The 18,471-nt window shown below is 46.8% G+C and overlaps 2 protein-coding genes across 2 annotated transcripts in view; both read right to left on the reverse strand.

Annotated features, from left to right (window-relative positions):
- Positions 1-2,949, reverse strand: part of LOC129540480 (putative NBPF family member NBPF7) — a 30,367-nt gene extending 27,418 nt beyond the window's left edge. Inside the window, exon 1 of the mRNA XM_088836016.1 lies at positions 1,871-2,949. Within this exon, the coding sequence (XP_088692142.1) occupies positions 1,871-2,048 (178 nt within the window). The 5' untranslated portion in view covers positions 2,049-2,949. The remainder of the gene's footprint in view (positions 1-1,870) is intronic.
- LOC129556737 (myomegalin-like) overlaps positions 1-18,471 on the reverse strand; it is a 631,881-nt gene that overhangs the window by 581,029 nt on the left and 32,381 nt on the right. The window contains 5 exon segments of the mRNA XM_088835003.1: positions 10,558-10,604; positions 10,902-11,040; positions 12,127-12,270; positions 13,356-13,582; positions 14,139-14,255. Of these exon segments, the coding sequence (XP_088691129.1) occupies positions 10,558-10,604; positions 10,902-11,040; positions 12,127-12,270; positions 13,356-13,582; positions 14,139-14,255 (674 nt within the window).

Genomic DNA, 18,471 nt, shown 5'->3' on the forward strand with positions numbered 1-18,471 from the left:
ACTCCTTCTCCATTCTCTGTGGAGAGATTTCCTCATCTGATTCCCCAGCAACTGAACCGAGGGGATCCCCATTTTAGAGCTGAGGAAAGAGAAGCTCCTAGGCACAGAACCTAACTAGACAAGATGAACTGCCATTTCTCAAAGTCAGAATGCACACCCCCTGAGACTGACCCTGAATCTCGGGCCACAAAACCAAGACCTGCAGCCTCTTAGATGAGACACTGAGCAGGGGCCTGGGGTGGCGATTCCGGTGTGGTTGGGAAGGCTCCTAGGACTACAGGACTGCTGCTTCTCTCATGCTGGCATTTCAGTAACAAACAAGGGTCTCAAGGCATAAACCTCAGCTGGACACACTTGTGTGAAATAGAATACGTGAAACCATAAGGACCTGAAAGAGAGATGCCCAAACACTGAGAAAGCCTGTGTCATTAGGAACAGTAGAACTATGAACCAAGTGTACTGACACTGAGCCAGGCACGACCGTCAGGGCTTTGTCAGATTCACTCAGTATTCACTACAACTCAAACAACAGTTACTATTACAGCAACAGACAGACAGAGGAGGAAACAGAGGCACAGAAAGGTTCCCAACAGGCTTGTGAGCCCAGGAGACCTGGCCCAGAGTCCATGTCTGTCACACTGTGCTGTGGGGACCTCCACGCCAGGGTGCTGGTGAGACATTTCTTCTTCACCAGCCTCACAGTTTCTTTCTTAGAGTTTTGCTACTATCATAAGGAGCGGTGTAAATAAAACTGAGTTTCTCCTTTCCCCAAAGCTCATCCTTTCACTTTCTTAAATAGTAGGCTTTACTTCTTACTTGTCTGTGTGTCAGTCATTTTGTATTAACTCCCTCATTGCTTCATTGAAAATGACTGTAGGAAAGTGACACAGACACAAGTGGTCAAGATTCCTCTCATCCCCTTGTTATGCATGTACCCTGGTCATGACTTCTTTCCTTACTCCAGACCCCTCTCACTGAACAGGCAAAAGTGATTCCAACTGCCAGGCTGCCTACGCGTGCAAAGGGCTCCTCACACTCTGCCTGGGTTTTTACTGGGGCTGGTTCTCTCTCCCACTTAGCATCATCCTCATGTTGGTCACACATCTTATAGCACAGACTCAGGGATCCCCGGACTACTGGTCAACCTGTATCACTGAAGTTTCACCAGCTCAAGTGGGGAGAGAGGGAAAAGTGAAGATTGTCTGATTTCACCAGAAACACCTTCATTATTGCCACAGAGTGTCAAATGGCTTTCTTGGACTCAGGAAGGAGAACCTGCTCACTCAGAAAGCACGGCTTCCTTCTCACCAGGGAGCCTCTGTCTTGATGGCATCCCAGAGACCATGGTTTCAATGAGAAGCAGACTCATCCTTAAGCTCCTTTAAATCATATTCCCAGCTTCTTACAGTGTCTAACCACACGTTACCTCGGTGTAACTAGCACAGGGCTTTGCCAACAGAACCTCAGGAACCTCAAACTGAAGGAGTTCATTAGTCCCAGAGGTTTAGGCAAGAGGCATGCAGGATCAGATACAGAACAGAAAAGATTCCAGTCAACACAGCTTAGTTTGCACCCGAGAGACACAGGAACTCCTGTGCCTGCACCAGGTTTCACTGTCTGGAATTTTAACTCTAGTCTCACCCTACACATCACTAAAAACTTGGAAAAGCGCCTCCACTCCTTGTGCCTCAGTTTTCCCAGCCTCAGGAAACTGAAGGCAAAAGAGCCACTACTACCTTTCCTGGCTTGTCGTCAGAATGGAATTCAAAACGACAAAGGGAAAAGGAGCCCAATCCTGGAGACTTATAGTTTCTTAGAGGAAAGACAGTGATCATTCATTGCTTGGGTGACCATGACCCCCAAAACGTACTGTTTTTCTGCAGCTGGTTGGCCAGGGAGTAAGCAGTAGCTTCGGATATGAGGAGTTTCTCTTTGACGTCTCTGAAGTCCTGCTTGTACTTTGCCAGCTCCAACAAAACCTCCTGGTTGACTTCTGTGAGGGTACGTTCTGCCCTCAGATCCGATAAAGAGGGAAGACATACTGCCATGGTGACATGTGGTAGAAGGGGTAGAAGCCAGGGGTGGGGAGGACACCCCCAGTATATGGGGGATTAAAGACAAGCAAAATCACGTCGCTTTAATCAGCACTGAGGGATGACAAAAACTGGAATTCCTGACTTGCTATTGGGAACAACTAGAGGGTTCTCTACTACAAGAAGAAGTTGACGATGCTAGAGCTCAGAGCCAAAGGTGCTGTGTGCGGCTCAGACTCAGACAGGAGTGAAGGAGGGGGACCCAGCGTGCTAGGTGACCATCTGGAGTTGCCATAACAGAACTGGTCGGGGGAGGGGTTCATGGAATCTTGGGGGCCCCTGCCTTCCAGGGGCCTAGGCCTTGACCGTTTGTGGCCATCACCACTGATAGCACCCAAGCCCTCAGCAGCCACTCTTAGGTTGTCTACACACGTCCCGATACCACAGACCTATCACCTTCCCAAAACTATCTAAGCTGAGTTCCCATTGTTCATTCTTCTGTGTATAAAAAGATTCGAGGGAGAAATACTTGGCCAGCAAGTCTCCATTTCTGTCGGGCTGTCATAAAGTCACCTCAGTTCAGTACATTTCAGTCGCTCAGTCATGTCCAACTCTTTGCAACCCCATGGACTGCAGCACACCAGGCCTCCCTGTCCATCACCGACTCCTGGAGTCCACTCAAACTCAAGTCCATTGAGTTGGGGATGCCATCCAACCATTTCATCCTCTGTCATCCCCTTCTCCTCCCACCTTCAATCTTTTCCAGCATCAGGGTCTTTTCCAGTGAGTCAGTTCTTTCCCTCAGGTGACCAAAGTATTGGAGTTTCAGCCTCAGCATCAGTCCTTTCAATGAATATTCAGGATTGATTTCCTTTAGGATGGACTGGTTTGATCTCCTTGTAATCCAAGGGACTCTCAAGAGTCTTCTCCAATACCACATTTCCAAAGCACCAATTCTTTAGCACTCGCTTTCTTTATAGTCCAACTCTCACATGCATACATGACCACTGGAAAAACTATATCACCTCATCTCTTTAAGAGAGTCGGACACGACTGAGCGACTGAACTGAACTGAACTGAAGGCTTTTCCACAAGTGAAGGATGTCAAACTTGTAGCCTGTCATGAACTTCTTCTGTGGGTATTCTCCAGTTTAGTCTGTGTCCTAAAAACTGTAGGATAAAAGTCAGAGAGCAATGCTAAGTGATTAAATAAACTTTAAACTTATATTCTGTCCCATCTCAGAATTCTTTTGCTGCATCCTGTTGTTATGTCAATTTCTTCTCTTTACTGGGCAACATATTGGCTTCAGAATAAACTTAAATTGACATCCTTACCTTCTAAATTCTTCCTCTGGGTCTGGGTTGTTCTATTTGTTTTTTTAAAATGTTACTAAACACTGCACTTCATACTTTCATTTATGTATCTCATTGAGCCTCACAAGAGCTCTTTCCAAGCTGTCAAAGTGACTAAAAGAGTTTCTGTGGATGTCCTTGAAAACATGGTGTGCTTGTGCTCAGTCACTTCATTCTTGTCTGACTCTTTGCGATCCCAGGACTGTAGCCCATCAGGCTCCTCTGTCTGTGGGGATTCCCCAGGCAAGCATACTGGAGTGGGTTGCTATGCCCTCTTCCAGGGGAGCTTCCTGACCCAGGGATCAAACCCACATCTCCTGTTTCTCCTGCATTGCAGACTGATTCTTAACCATGAGCCACTGAATACATGGGGTGCCTATCTGTTTAAGAAAGATTTGACTGCCTCGTGCTATTGTTTTCTGCTCATTGAGCTCACCCACATATTGAACAGACCAGGGTTCCAGAGCAGTGTTTGTGGCACACAGTTTGATCCATCTCTTGGAGTTTTCCTCATGCCACTGACCTGTGGTTATATTCCAAAAACAGAGCATGGTGAAGTTCAAGGTCGTAGGGCAGGGATCATGATGATCCAAACGGAATTTAAGCATTGTGTTCAGCGACACAGAAGCTGAGTTTGAGGAGAGACAGGCAGGCCCTCGGATAGTGATGGTCTGAACCCACTCCTCACTTCCTCAGCATCTCGTCCTACCCGGGTCTTGTGAGTCAGAGACTTGGGGAACCCGTACAGCATCCGTCTCTTCAGTTGAGCTGTTGCTCTACCTGGATGGAGGGTGAAATGGGGGTGACAACAGGCCACTGGGCATTTGTTCATGTTAAGGTAAGAGATGCAAAACTGGAACAGCTACTTATGAAAGCTAATCTTCCCCACACCCCACGTGGTCCTCCCACTACAGTGATTCATGATACTCGGTGTGTGAGACTCAGCAAAGGCTTTAGGGAAATCTATTTTCAGGTTGCTGACATTCTGTGGGGGAAAGAAAAACATGTCAAATTTATTCATTTTAAATGTGATGAAACCAAAAAAGCTCATGAAAGATATCTGACTTGAGGTCAAACAGGGATGATTTTGCCATGCTACAGAAGTATATAACAGGTATAGTTCATTGAATGACACCGTGCCAGGCATTTCACACATATTATGATACTTTCTTTCATCGTAATCATTCAAGGTAACACCATTGTAGTAGAGGTAGATAAAATAATTTATTAGACTAAAGTTAAAATTAAAAAACAAAAAACACTTTATCACGGCAAGTAAGCTATTACTTTGCATTTTGTCGGTAGGAGAAACCTATTGTTTTTATCCTGCCTTGGCCCCATTTCATACTCCTCCTTTTCTCTGTGACCTGACTTTATTCCTAGAGCCCTACCTTTTTCCAACTAAACCATTTCTATGCACTGAGCAAAAGCAGAAGTGAAGGCTGGGCCCTTCTAAAGTCTTCCTGAGTGCTTATGTGTTTCAGGACACCAGATACCATCTGCAGGCAAGAGCAGCCTGTCTGTTAGAATGTGTGCTGTGCTAAGTTGCTTCAGTTGTGTCCGAAACTTTGTGATCCTCTAGCCCTCCAGCCTCCTCTGTTCATGGAATTTCCCAGGCAAGAATAGTGGAGTGGGTTGCTATTTCTTCCTCCAGGGAATCTTCCTGACCCAGGGATCAAAACCGTGTCTCTTGCATGTCCTACATTAGCAGGCGGGTTCTTCACCACTAGCGCCCCTGAGAATCCATCTGTTAGAATGGGCAGCTGCTTTCCCAGCCCACTGAAGTTAGCAGGATGTCCCAGGACAGGAAGGGACCACTTCCCTTCTACTCAAGGATCTTTTCTCTCAGAGACTGTGCTCTATTGGGCCAAACTCTCCTGAAATGGAATGTTCTTGCTCACTTTCTGGTTTCTTGTTAGGTTGAGTATTTTTAAAATTTTGTAACAAATAGCTTTGTTGAAGTTTGCATTTATAGCAATACGAGTTATTTTTCAGAAAGTGGCAGCTTGGAGAAGATTGGTCCCATCAATGAGCAAACGGGGTGAATTCAGCTTTCACTCAAAACCAGACTGAGTTTAAAATTAGGGCTCTCACTTTCCTCAAGTGGATAGTCAGGTTCCACAGGCGTGTGTCCCCAGGGAGTTTGTCTCTGCTGTGAACTAGAGAAGAGTTAAATGGGGTCAGATGGGCCTAGTCCTTCAATTCGAGAGTCTTCCAATAGTTCTCTGCTTTAGTCACTGGAGTGGAAACACCCTTGTTCTGCTCTGTCCTACTTCTGTGTTTGGGGTAAAAGGTATACAGCTCAGTGTGTTCTGTTCCCAAGCTGATCATTGTAAGAATCACCTGGGACAGTTAGTCCCAAACAAGTGCACAGTCCTCACCTGTAGCAAGTGTGACTCAGCGAGTTGAGGTGGGACCTGGAGTCTCTTTGTTAAAGGTGCTCAGGTGTGCACTTAGCTTTACCCGCTGGTTTCACTGACCTCCCTCATGATTTGAGGGGACGATTATTTCATTTATGGTACTTCTAGTGTTCAAAATTGACTGGTGTCCAAAAGATAACTCTCTGCTGCTTTGCAGATGAGGAAACTGAGCCACACAGAGGGTCTCTAACGGGCCGAGACCCCCTTGCTGTAAGTGCTGGAGCCACATCCGGTAACGACCCTTCTACTCCGAAACCCCATCCCACATTTTCCAGTTCACTCTTGTCTCAGATTCTTCCAAGTAGCTGTTTCCTTCACCTATACTGCATTTCTACCAAAAACTTCCCAAATGTGTTAATAATCTCTCATTTGATACTGTTTTTCAGAACAGATATTTTGCAGAAAAGTCTATCACCACCCCGTGATGCATATTGGTGACTTATTAAGAAACTGAATATGGGTGTGGGTAACTTTGTTACTCTTCCCTCTTTCCTTCAGCAGTTTGTGTTCTGTTTACTTACACCAGTATAGTGTCTTAATTGCTGTAGTTTTAACCTGAGTTTTGAAATCTAGTAGAGTAAATCCTCCAGCTTAATTCTCCTTCAGTGTGTCTTGGCTAACTGAGATACTTTGATTTCCACTTACATGTTATAATTAGCCTGAAAAATATACCTCCCCCCAAATGCCACCTGCAATACTATTCAGAAAAACAAGGATTTTACATTCTAAAAATATTGTCTTCCAATCTATGACTATAACGTATATTCTATTTATGTAGGTCTTCTTTAGTTTCTCTCAGCAATAGTTTTCAGGAGTCGTCAGTATCTGCATTCTTAAGCATTAAATGATCATGGATGTTTATCTCTATTATGTTTTATTGAATTTCATTTCCTAACACTGCTGGTATGGAGAAATGTGGTAGATTTTTATATGAATCCTCTTGACTGCACCATTGAAAAATATGCAACTAAATGCATTTTGATAGATGCCACAATCAAGATGCAGGGTGTTTCCATCTGTCATAACTTTCCTTGTTCCCCTTTGCAGTCCATCACTCCCTCAACTCTTAGCCCCAAGCAACCATTGCCAGTTTAGATGAATTTGCCTTTTTAACAAATTTATAAAATAGAACAGTATACATACTCTTTCTTGTCTGCAAATTAAGCACTCAACACATAGGTAAGAGATGATGTGTGTAAAACCTCAAAATCGTAAATGCAGAAGAATATGACTCCCATCTCTGCTTCAGAAATGAGCCCCATTCTCCTGGCCCCTGATAAGAATGAAGATCTCTAATTCTTCTCCAAACACCATTTATGCACCTTACTGCACATTTACTTGGAGGACATCCACGTGTGGGCACTTCCAAGTTGCCGGCTGGGGGTCTAGGGCAGAGCCTCAAGGTCCCATCCTCCTCCTCCTGGGATTGGTGCTCCCAACAGTATAAAACTCATCCTCCTCCTGGGATTGGTGCTCCCAGCATATAAACCTCCTCCTCCTCCTGGGATTTGTGCTCCCAGAAGCATAAACCTCCCCCTCTCCTGGGGCTGGTTCTCCCAGCAGTATAAACCTGATCCTCCTCCTAGCATAAGTGCTCCCAGCAGTATTAGCCTCCTCTTCCTCCTGGGATTGGTGCTCCCATCAGCATAAACCTCATCCTCCTCCTGGGATTGGTGCTCCCAGCATATAAACCTCCTCCTCCTGGGATTGGTGCTCCCAGCAGTATAAACCTCCTCCTCCTCCTCCTGGGATTGGTGCTCACAGCAGTACAAACCAACTGGATCCATCGTGTGGATCTCCTCGGCAGGTGCACAAGCTCACTGTGGACTAAGCTCCTCTCCTGGTCCTTCCTGCTCAGCTCAGGTTGCTCCTTGAGAACTCAGGTGATGCTGTGCATTCCTCACTTCCGACTGAATTTTCCAAACTCAACTTGTCCTTATGCTCACCTCCCTTGGCAAACAGCTCCTCGACCATTACCTTGCTGTTCTTTGGGTTGTCTCATCCTCTGAACCTGTTGCTTTCCTTTCTTCCATCCCCTCTCTCCTTTCTGTGTTTCCAGTGTGTGGGCCCAGTTGAGGCTCCTATAGGAGACACACAGAGAAGGAACCAAGGTCAGGTCTTGGCTGCAGATCCCAGGGAACATTTAACATGCATCTCAGTCTCTCATGCACTCAGAAAAAACTCAGCAGGAAAGGAATTTGGAGAATCTGAATAACCTTATCTTACAGATGAGGACACTGAGGCCCAGAGAGAGATGGAGATTTCGCCTAAATTCCCACACCCTGATGCAGCATAGCTGCCACACAAACCTTGACCACAAGTTTTTGTATCCAAAAGCACCAGAAACCTGTGGCTAAACTTCAGGGGACATTTGATCAAACATACATATTTCCCTTCTTAAAATAAAAATACCTGACGGACATTTCCCCAAAAGAATTTCATCTCTTTTCAATAGTCCTATATTTATACTTGGCATTCCTTTCTTTCTCCAGGGTATCTTCCTGACCCAGGGATTGAACTCAGGTCTCCTGCATAGCAGACGGATTCTTTACCATCTGAGTCACCAGGGAAGCCCAATCTCTTTCCAATAGTCCTAAATTTATACTATTTCCCACCTTGGTGGACACAATGGGACCAAGGAATGCATGAATATTAAATACATCACAGTCTTTATTTAAAAATTAGATGTGATTCTCTGAAACATCTGGCTCCTGTGCTAGAGGCCATATTTTTGAGAGCCAGGTACTCTCTGTGCCTTAGTCAACCTTCCTCTCCAGAGCCTCTTCAAAGCCTGCCACAGAGAACATTCAGTAAATGCTTGTCAAGCAGACCAATACTAGTTACCAGGAATCCCTAACTCTTACTGATGTCTTCTACTCCCTACCCTATTTCCATCAATCCTACCGTGTGTCTATGTGAAAACAATGAAAGCACAGCCCTGGCGACATAAATCCAAGATGCAAATTCCAGCTCCACCAAAATACCAAGTCTGCTTTACATGGTGATTTCATTGCCCTCTTTGAGCACATGGATGTCATGTATAGTGGAGAAGGATGGATTGTGTAGAATCGAGAAAGTGGTACTAACCTTGGATGATTGACTGTGATATCATACAGGAGACAGGCCCCAATCCCTGGGTGCTGGCTGCACAGTATAGAAAATCTACAGCAGAGACACTACAGGGCATGTTAGAAACGTGGGGATAAGGCTTGAGAAACTGCATTTCAGACAAAAATTCCAGGGAGATCCTCATGAAGGAAAAGCCCCAACATTAAACAAATGGCCCAGAATGAAGACCTTGAAATCCTAGCAGCAACAAGCATGACTCAGCTTAAGTAAAACAAGTCCCTTGTCAAGGTGGCTTCTCAAGGGGAAATGTCTCCTTTGCAGGATGGTGTCCAACCCTGCCCAGTCCCACTCTCTTCCAGGACAGAACTGGGCAGCAGTGGCCAGTGGTACGTGATGAGACCTCAGGAAGTGAGCATAACTGGGGACCTATCCTCAGGCTCCTCCATGTGCCAGCATCACTCCAAGCCCACAGGTAAACACAAAGCTGGCAGGTCAGCCTGTGAGATGAAGTCTCATTTAGGATCCACCCGTTTCCCACCAGGGCATCCTCTCCCATTCCTCCTCTAGTCCCTGCTCACAGAGTGAGGTAAAGCAAAGGCCCTGGCAGTGCCAAGTCCTTCCCAGTGCACCCCTCATCCTCCCCACCCTGGGCCTCGGGGCGGAGCAGGGGTGTGAAAGTCAGTGACTACCTCTGTGCTCTCACGGTCACATCCTTCTCAGTCCCGCACCCTGGTCCCCTCGCAGCCCACTCTCAGACCCTTCCAGAATGCCAGCGGCCAACATCTGCAGAACATTCTTCCATCATCAAGAGTTATTACAGAAGGGGGGGTTGTTTCTGCACAGAAATTAGCAAGGAAAAAATATCAGGGTTAAATTATGGCCCAACCCATTTTCACACTGTGGGGTCAACATCTTTTTAGGTTACAATTTAGGAACATTCCTAGGAATGGGCTCAACTGATTATGGCAAAACTTTAAAGTCCAAGGTAAAAGGCTTAGTTTTTTACTTTGAAGCCATTTCTAACACCTCACGTTTTTCTTCAAAGTGGCTGCTAGAAAATGCATTGGTGTTTTAAATAAATGTAGAGAATGCCTGCCTTATGGATAATCTTTCCCTTTAAGTTTCATCTTTTTCCTTATTACCAAGTTCTCTTTTAGATCAATAAGACCCAATGATTTTGTTTTATGTTGTTTCCTAAAGAAAAATATGTCGAAATCAAATTGCTGCTTTCAGCCCAATATTATGCAGTGAAATCAACTTGTAAGGTGGCATCTTTCCATCATTTTTTCATGTAGTGACATAGGAACCCTGGAACCCATGACTGGCCTCAGGATTCCTTTACTGGAAAGCTCATTCAGAGGCAGACCCCACATGTCCTCTGACCTTGAGAATCAACTGAACTGCATTTCTCCCCAGTCCTGACATGGCATAAAGGAGAGAGAATTGGGGTCAAGAGAGAAGATGATGACAAAGTGAGAGTGAACTGAGAAGTAAGGGGAGGTTTCTGATTAGGGTGGGAGGACCGATGGGGATGGAATCTAGAGGGATGCTCATTGAGAATCTGTGCTCTCACAGGTGGACCAGAAATTTCCTCTTGGAAGGTCAGCGCAGGTCAGGAGTCACCTGTGCATTCTGATACAGACGGTGACAGTTTGCTCTGATCGGTGCAGTGGTTTCCTTACCTCCAAATTAGTCCTTGCCTTCTTCAAAACATCGTGTGTCCTGGTCACTGAAACAACAAAACGGTTCCCAAAGGCAGAAATTATCAGCGGGGTCCACATCTGTCTTGGGTGTGTGTGTTCTAAAGTTTGTCTTTCTGGCCACTCAGCTTGGGGTCTCCTGCTCCCCTTCACCCCTCACATCTCCTCCTCTGCCTCTATGATTACTGATGACACAGGAGGTTCAGGGATGTCACATCAGTCTCCCCCATCCCCTAGCCTCTCTGGTCACTGTCCATTCACAGCACAAGTGGGGAGCCTTGAAGGCCCCCAATTTCCTGTCCCATTCCCTGTCCCAGGGCACCCACACTGGCTGAAGATGAACTGCTCCATGCTCTCCTTCTGCTGGTTGGCAGTCTTCAGGCGCTCAGATGTACTCTGAAGGAGACTCTCCTGTTTGGATAGTTTGGTTCTCAGTTCCAGAAGCTCCTTTTTCATGGACTCTCCCTGGGAAGAAAAATAGGTGTTCTGTCAGTGGTCAGAAGGCCTAAAGCACCCTGTGATTTGTGGCTCTTTACAACCCCAAATAGGATTCTACAATCTTCTCAAGTATTTCTGGACCAGATTTCCCTGCCTCTAAAACCCTCCAGCAGGTGATGGCTCAGGATGGGCCAAGAGGTGGGAACACTGAGGACCTGGAAGCTCCTGTGCAAAGGAGCACAGACCACGCTCCAACTGCTGCAGAGAACCTGAGTCCAGGCCACACTGAAACTCCCAGCTGTGAGTAAGAGCTCTGATTTAGTGCTGACATAGTTATATCACTTGGGCATCAAAACTCGGTCATTAGGAATATTATGGCTGGGGAGACAGGGCTGGCCTGAGACAGTCTACAAATCTGTAAATATATCTGCCAACCTCAGGATGGCAAAATACTTCCTCCTTGGAATTAGCAAAGTTGGATCCTCTAAAGTTATCATTGATACTAGTCTGAAGTGAGAACCCTAGGAGGGATTTTGAAATCTACCTAATCCAAGATCATCAACCAGAGTGGCCTGAGATCTGAAAGCTCCTGGGGGAGGCTGACTCTCATCAGGCTTGACCCAGAGACACAGGTTTAAGTGGAAATTGTTCTGGGATTTCAGTGGGTGGGTAAAAAGGGCTGGTCCACTCCTGGTGACATTCTGTGATCCTGTCTGCCTGTGTGGACCCGGGGGTGAGTGGGAGTGGGCTCAGGATGGAAAAGGAGGAGGCATTGATGTTTTAAATGGCCCTGAACTCAGCTCAGCTGAACTTCAGAAAGTTAAAGGGATGGAACATTTGTGGGTTACCAGGGTTCTCATGTCTCTGCCTCCTCTGTGTTCTTTTCTTCTCCTGTTTGGCTCCTTATCCTGGGGCTCAGGCTGTGAGGAGAGGGATGTTTTCAGACCTGCACAGAGAGCGCTCACCACGGAGGAGAGGTCTCCCTCCAGGGACACACGCCTCATGTCCCCTTCTCCCAACTGCCCATTTGGCTCCTGATCTTCAGGCTCTGCAGGCCGAGGAGTTAGAAGGCTAGTTAGGGGGCAGAATTGGTAGAGGACGCTGGCTTCTTACCACTTTGCCCACAAGAGCAGGGCCAGGGGAGCTTAGCAAGGCTGCTCGCCAGAACATGGTGAGGAGGGAGGCCGACTCCTGGAGCCGGTGGTGCAGGGCGGTGGCGCTGCTCCTCAGCTCCTGGATGCCTTCGCTGCCCAGCACCTGGGAAAGGGGGCGGAAGACATGCGCATCCTAGAGCCATAGAGCACAGGCCTCGGCTTCCTTTGTGAGCAAGGTACGGCCACAGGCTTGCTTGAACCTGTGAGACTATTTTCTAACCTGGAATCCAATGTTCTCTGACTCAGCAAGGGCCTCCCACTTTGGAAGAATTCATTTGATTCCACACTTTTTAGCTTTTAGTCCTACTTCGTGCTCTGGAGTTCTAAGGTCTCTATTTTTGCACTGTACCCCCATCCCCACTGCCCTTCCCTAAATCAGGCCTTATGCTTCAATTGGGCTGCACCATTTGTAGCTCGAAGGACTGAGAACTGCTCCCTTTACCTGGCGTGTTCTCCTTTCCAGAGAACTGCACATCCCCCAGGGGCGCCCTAACCCCCATGAGCCTGTCACCTTCCTTCTGGGATGATCGCCTCTTCTGGGTTCACTCCGTCACACCCACGGCACTTCCAGCACTGTGCCTGGAGCCCCTTGTTGCATTTGTTGACTCAGGTGTGGGCCTCCCTCTCACGTGTCGGGGCTCCTGGAGCTCAGACTGCACAGCGGCTGGTACCTAGGTCTGCCCTGGGGAAAGACTCTGAGAAGCCTTGTGGCCTGCTCTCCTCTCCTGCTCGGTCTGAGCAGAGAAGTCCAAGGCTGCCACTCTCCTCACCCTTCCACACATCTGACCCATATGGATGAATATTCTCAATTCCCAGGCAACTGATGAAGTGATTTTATCCTGCCCACAAATGATCATATCCCAGTGTGACTTTAGCAGATAATAAGCTACCAAACAGCACTGCAAGGATGCTGATGCTTAACATGCTCTGCTGATGAGGATGGCAGTGCTGCACATGCTTTTCTGTGGTTCTCAGGGGAAATACAGAGTCAGCTACATCTGGAACAGAACAAAGCTTGTCGTGAAACAAGCTGGTGAAGACAGAAGGCCTAGCTGGATGGAAATGGAAGATACATCCTCAGCTGGTGAGAGATATGCAGCAGGAAAAAAGATAGTGGGAGAAGGAGCTAAAATCAAAAGAAGAAAGGGCTTAAGGAAAAGGTGCACCTAAGAGCTAAAATGGCATTACCTCTATGCCTGGGGCTTCAAGACCAGAGGAGCTGCAGGCTGGTCTCACAAGTGATGCTATCTTCCTGACCAGCAGTCTGCCTTCCCCAATCTGCTCTCTTAGGGCACTATAGTCGTCAATGTGGCCAATGACGTGGCGGCCATGCTTATTGGCAAAGGAGCCATCAGTAGCATCACCCTCCAGCTTGGGAGGCTTCTTCGTTACTGGAGAAGCATCCAAACCCAGCTCTGAAGAATAAAACCACAACAACAAAGAACCCACTGTTATTCATAGTCACCCTCAGTTCAATCGAAAAGGGACATCAAAGAGTAAAAGAGGCCAGAAACAAGATCAACAGTTTTGGAAAGCACACCTGTGAAGTCCATACATATTCTGGGTTCTATATTATTATAGTCTTTCTCAGCATCTCATAATCATAAAATTGCCAGGAGGTAAATTTTATCCTTACTGACAAACATTCAGGACAGACATTAATGTTTTGTTTTTTTTTTAATTTGGGGGTTGAGAAGACACAGACAAGGAAATTAAGCTGGATACAGAGAGCACTTTGAAGAAGGAAGAGGTTCCAGTACAGTGAAGCAATGCCAGAGCAATAGGAAAACCATAGGAGGAAGAGTAGTGACAAAAAAGGCAGCCACAGGAGGTGGAATGGCAGGGCTAAAGACCTTGGGACATGCAGAGAAAAATCTCTAAATTCAGATAATGTGTATACAGAGAACCAAAAGTTACTATACTAATAACTTTCCGTCATCAGACCCTGAGCCCTTTGGTTGCCCTCTTTACCGTTCTTCCTACTGAAGGTTGTGGTCTCTGGGCCAGGAGCCGCAGAAGAAGAGCTGGGGAAGACCAGAACTGGAGAATTCATGCCCACATCCCGAACTGGAGGGGAGGCAATCGAATCTAGGGAGTAAAGACAGCCACAGCTTTAGGAACCCTGGAACACACCACTCCACTGGAGATCTAAAGCACCATGACTCTCCTCTCATACTGTCATCACCCATATACCACAATCAAAACCAACAGCAAACTCATCACGTATTTTGAAATAAGATGTGAAGGCTGTTCCACGAGAAAAAAACTTGTAGTTTGAAAAAATTATTAGGTGTATTTTTCTAATCCCAGATTTGAATATAATATTGTATGCAGTATGTCCAATACTTTGGCCACCTCATGCGCGAGTTGACTCACTGGAAAAGACTCTGATGCTGGGAAAGGTTGGGGGCAGGAGGAGAAGGGGACGACCGAGAATGAGATGGCTGGATGGCATCACCGACTCTGTGGACATGAGTTTGAGTATACTCCGGGAGTTGGTGTTGGACAGGGAGGCCTGGCGTGCTGTGATTCATGGGGTCGCGGAGAGTTGGACACGACTGAGCGACTGAACTGAACTGAACTGACTGATGTCTAATACAATGCTTTGTAAATAAATATAAATATGCATAAAAACATGCAGTACATATGTTAAAATATTTGATCAAGAAGTGAGTGGATTTATGGGGATTTAACTCTGCACTCTAATCACTGTTCTGATGAGTCAGTACTAGAAAATATGTACTAGGATAAGAAGAATAGGAGACATAAGCCTTGGTGAGTTTGAGATGCCCTATTAGAGACCAGATCGCAACCTGGAAAATATCACGAAGAGATTGATATGATCCTACTCAGGCAAATGTGGCTTAGAACCGGATTTCTAGCTCAGGCCTCTCTGCTGTGTGATGAGGAGGAGGAGTGACTGAGCTGGCAGGGATGAGTCCTGGCTGCTGCTGTGGGGAGGCGCTGAGAGGGCAAAGCCTGAGAGGGAAGAGAAGCAACACCGAGACAGAGTATAACGAGGGAGCAGGAACACAGCAAATCAAAGCTTCTCTGAATCCTGGGCGGGCCTGTTCACTCCCACAAACCTCAGCATATCAGTGACTCGTCTCAGTGCCTAGATTTTCTCATGTGAAACACAGAGATGGTAAATGCTGCACTAGCTCTGATGAAATTATTTGAAAAGTTATTTGAAAACATGGTCAATTTTAACACACTCCACAAACATAAGGAATAGGCATTAACATATACAGCTGTTAATTGTTTTGAGTACTGCACCCCAATCCAGTACTCTTGCCTGGAGAATCCCATGGACAGAGGAGCCTGGAAGGCTGCAGTCCATGGGGTCGCTTAGAGTCAGACACAACTGAGCGACTTCACTTTCACTTCACTATGGTGTCAGGCACTTGTAAATCATTTCATTTAATGCTCCACATAATAGTTTATATTATTATTATCCTCATGTTAAAGATGAGGAAGCTGAGGCTTAAATACTTGAGGAGATTACCTAAGGCAAACAACATGTAAGTGGCAAACTCAGAATCCAGATCTGACCCTAAACTCCATGCCCTCATGGCACTGTACTGAAGCATCTTTGACTTCATCCTGACCCTAAGGAGTGTGGAAGAGGCAATATCGTCCCTTCCACCACACACATCCTGGGGACTTTCCCATTGGCGGAGGGCTTCATGATTCCCTTTTCCTTCCTACCTTGAAAGAAGGAAACTGACTCTTGTTTCCAGAGTCAGTGTTGGTGGGGAATTTCTGGCTAATGCAGGAGGAGCTGAGGCTGGCTTTGCTGGCACCGCCATCCAACTGCTGTTCAGGCTGCAGTCGCAGAGAGTTGTTCACCTGAACGCTCTGCTCCAGCTGCCCTCGCAAAGCTCGGATCTCTGCAACCAGGTGGCTCAAGTCACTGCTCAAAGGGACTTGGTGACAGGCATCCCAGGTGTAAGCTAAGAGGAGAGAGACAGGTCTGGTGGCACTGAACCAAGTGTTTCCAAGCATCTGTCAGAACACTCTTCTGTGATGTTCCTTTCTGCCAAGGACCCCACTGTAATCTCAGAATCCCAGGAGTAATGTGGCTTAGAACCTGCTTAGAACCATTACATCCCCTGCCGTGATGGGGGTATCACTTTTCCTGGGTGAGGACTGGCATATATTAAGATGGTACACACTCCAGCCTGGAATTTCCTTGAGACTCAAATGACCCTTGTCCATCTAGAGGGCACATGATTGGCAGATGAAGTCAAACCTAATATTTCTCCTCCTGATTAACCTTAGTCCTGCAGGCTAGAGAGCAGGGTCTTTCAAGGCAGAAGATCAGTACTAAGCTGGAGAAGTGCACAGACTGAGGGAGATGTGATGACCTCCACGTTCAGGAATCAAAGGGGAGAGGAAGAAGAAGGCATCAGGCCTTTGGGCAACACTTCAGAGTGGGAGGGATAGGGCTTCCCCGGTGGCTCAGTGGTAAAGAATCCGCCTGCTAACACAGAAGACGTGAGTTCAATCCCTGGCCCAGGAAGATCCCACATGTCTTGAAGCAACTAAACCCACAGGCCACAACTACTGAGCCTGTGCTCTGGAGCCTGGGAACTACAACGAAGGGGCCCATACGCCTAGAGCCTGTGCTTTGCGGCAAGAGAAGCCACCACAATGAGAAGCCCACCCATCCCAACTAGAGAAAAGCCTGTGCAGCAATGAAGACCCAGTACAGTCATAAATAAATGAATTTTTAAAATTTAAAAAAAAAAGAATGAGAGGGATAGATGAGAGAACATAACTAATTGGACTTCTCAAGTTCTACTTGCTTTTTTACCTGCACTCACCACCCATAGCCTTTCTCTATGGACTGGGGGAAGAAGAAATCTAAGAAATATTCTATAAGACTATAATTGCTCATCTAAAAACATTGAAGTCAAATGTATTTAAAAAGATAGAATTTGTTTCCATTTTTATCAAGGTAACAGGATGCATATACCATATGATACCTGCATCCAGTTGCATCAGAGCCACCGGCCTTAACCAAACACATTGTTTCTGCAGTGAGCTATGTGAATATTCTCACGAAATGAATAAATGAAGAGGAGTGCAGGACAAGGTGGCAGAGTAGAAGGACGAGCTCACCTCTTCTTATGAAAACACTAAAATCACAACTCGGAGAAGGCAATGGCAAGCCACTCCAGTACGATTGCCTAGAAAATCCCATGGATGGAGGAGCCTGGTGGGCTGCAGTCCATGGGGTCGCTAAGGGTCGGACACGACTGAGCGACTTCACTTTCACTTTTCACTTTCACACATTGGAGAAGGAAATGGCAACCCACTCCAGTGTTCTTGCCTGGAGAATCCCAGGGATGGGGGAGCCTGGTGGGCTTCCGTCTATGGGGTCGCACAGAGTCGGACACGACTGAAGTGACTTAGCAGCAAAATCACAACTAACTGCTAAACAACTATCAACAAAGAACACTGGCAGCTACCCAAACGGATATTCTGCCTCCAAAGACGAAGAAGACACAGAGAGAGAGCAGGAGGAGTGCCTTCATGATATCATCAAATCCCATGCCTGCTGGGTGGGTTACCCACAAACGGGAAAATACATTGCAGCAGTTCTCCCACAGGAGAATTCTGAGTCCCACACCAGGCTTCCCAGCCTGGGCATCTGTAATAGGAAGGAGGAGCTACTGGAGTATTTGGCTTTGAAGGCCAGCAGGGTGTGAGTGCAGGAGTTCCACAGGGCTGGGAGAAACAGAGACTCCAGTTTTAGAGGCTGCACACAGTTTCATGAGCACTGGGACCTAGGCCAAAGCAATGACTCCACAGAAACCTGGGCAGGTCTTGGAGGGTATCCTGGCTCTCGGTAGGGACATGCACACTGATGGCAGAAGCTCTAGGGAATATTCAACAATGTAAGCCCTCCAGGAGGTCACCACTTTGGCACCGAGACCTGGCCCCATCCAACAGCCTATAGGCTCCAGTGCTGGGATGCCTCAGGATAACCAACAAGAGGATGGGAACACAACACTACTCATCAGCAGACAGGCTGAATAAAGTCATCTGGAGTCCACTGATGCCTCTAAACATACCCCTTGACCTAGCTCTGCCCACCAGAGGGGCAAGATCCAGGTCCATCCACCACTAGGCAGGCACCAGTCTCTCCCACCAGGATGCCTGAACAATCTCCTGGACCAGCCTCACTCACTAGGTGGCAGATATCAGAAGCAAAAGGAACTGTAATCCTGCTGCCTGTGGAAAGGAGACCACAAACACAGAAACTTAGACAACACGAGACAGCAGAGAAATATGTTCC

The sequence above is a fragment of the Moschus berezovskii genome, chromosome 4 (genome assembly GCF_049115385.1).
Source record: "Moschus berezovskii isolate FMDL1 chromosome 4, NW_MosBer_1.0, whole genome shotgun sequence".
NCBI lineage: Eukaryota > Metazoa > Chordata > Mammalia > Artiodactyla > Moschidae > Moschus > Moschus berezovskii.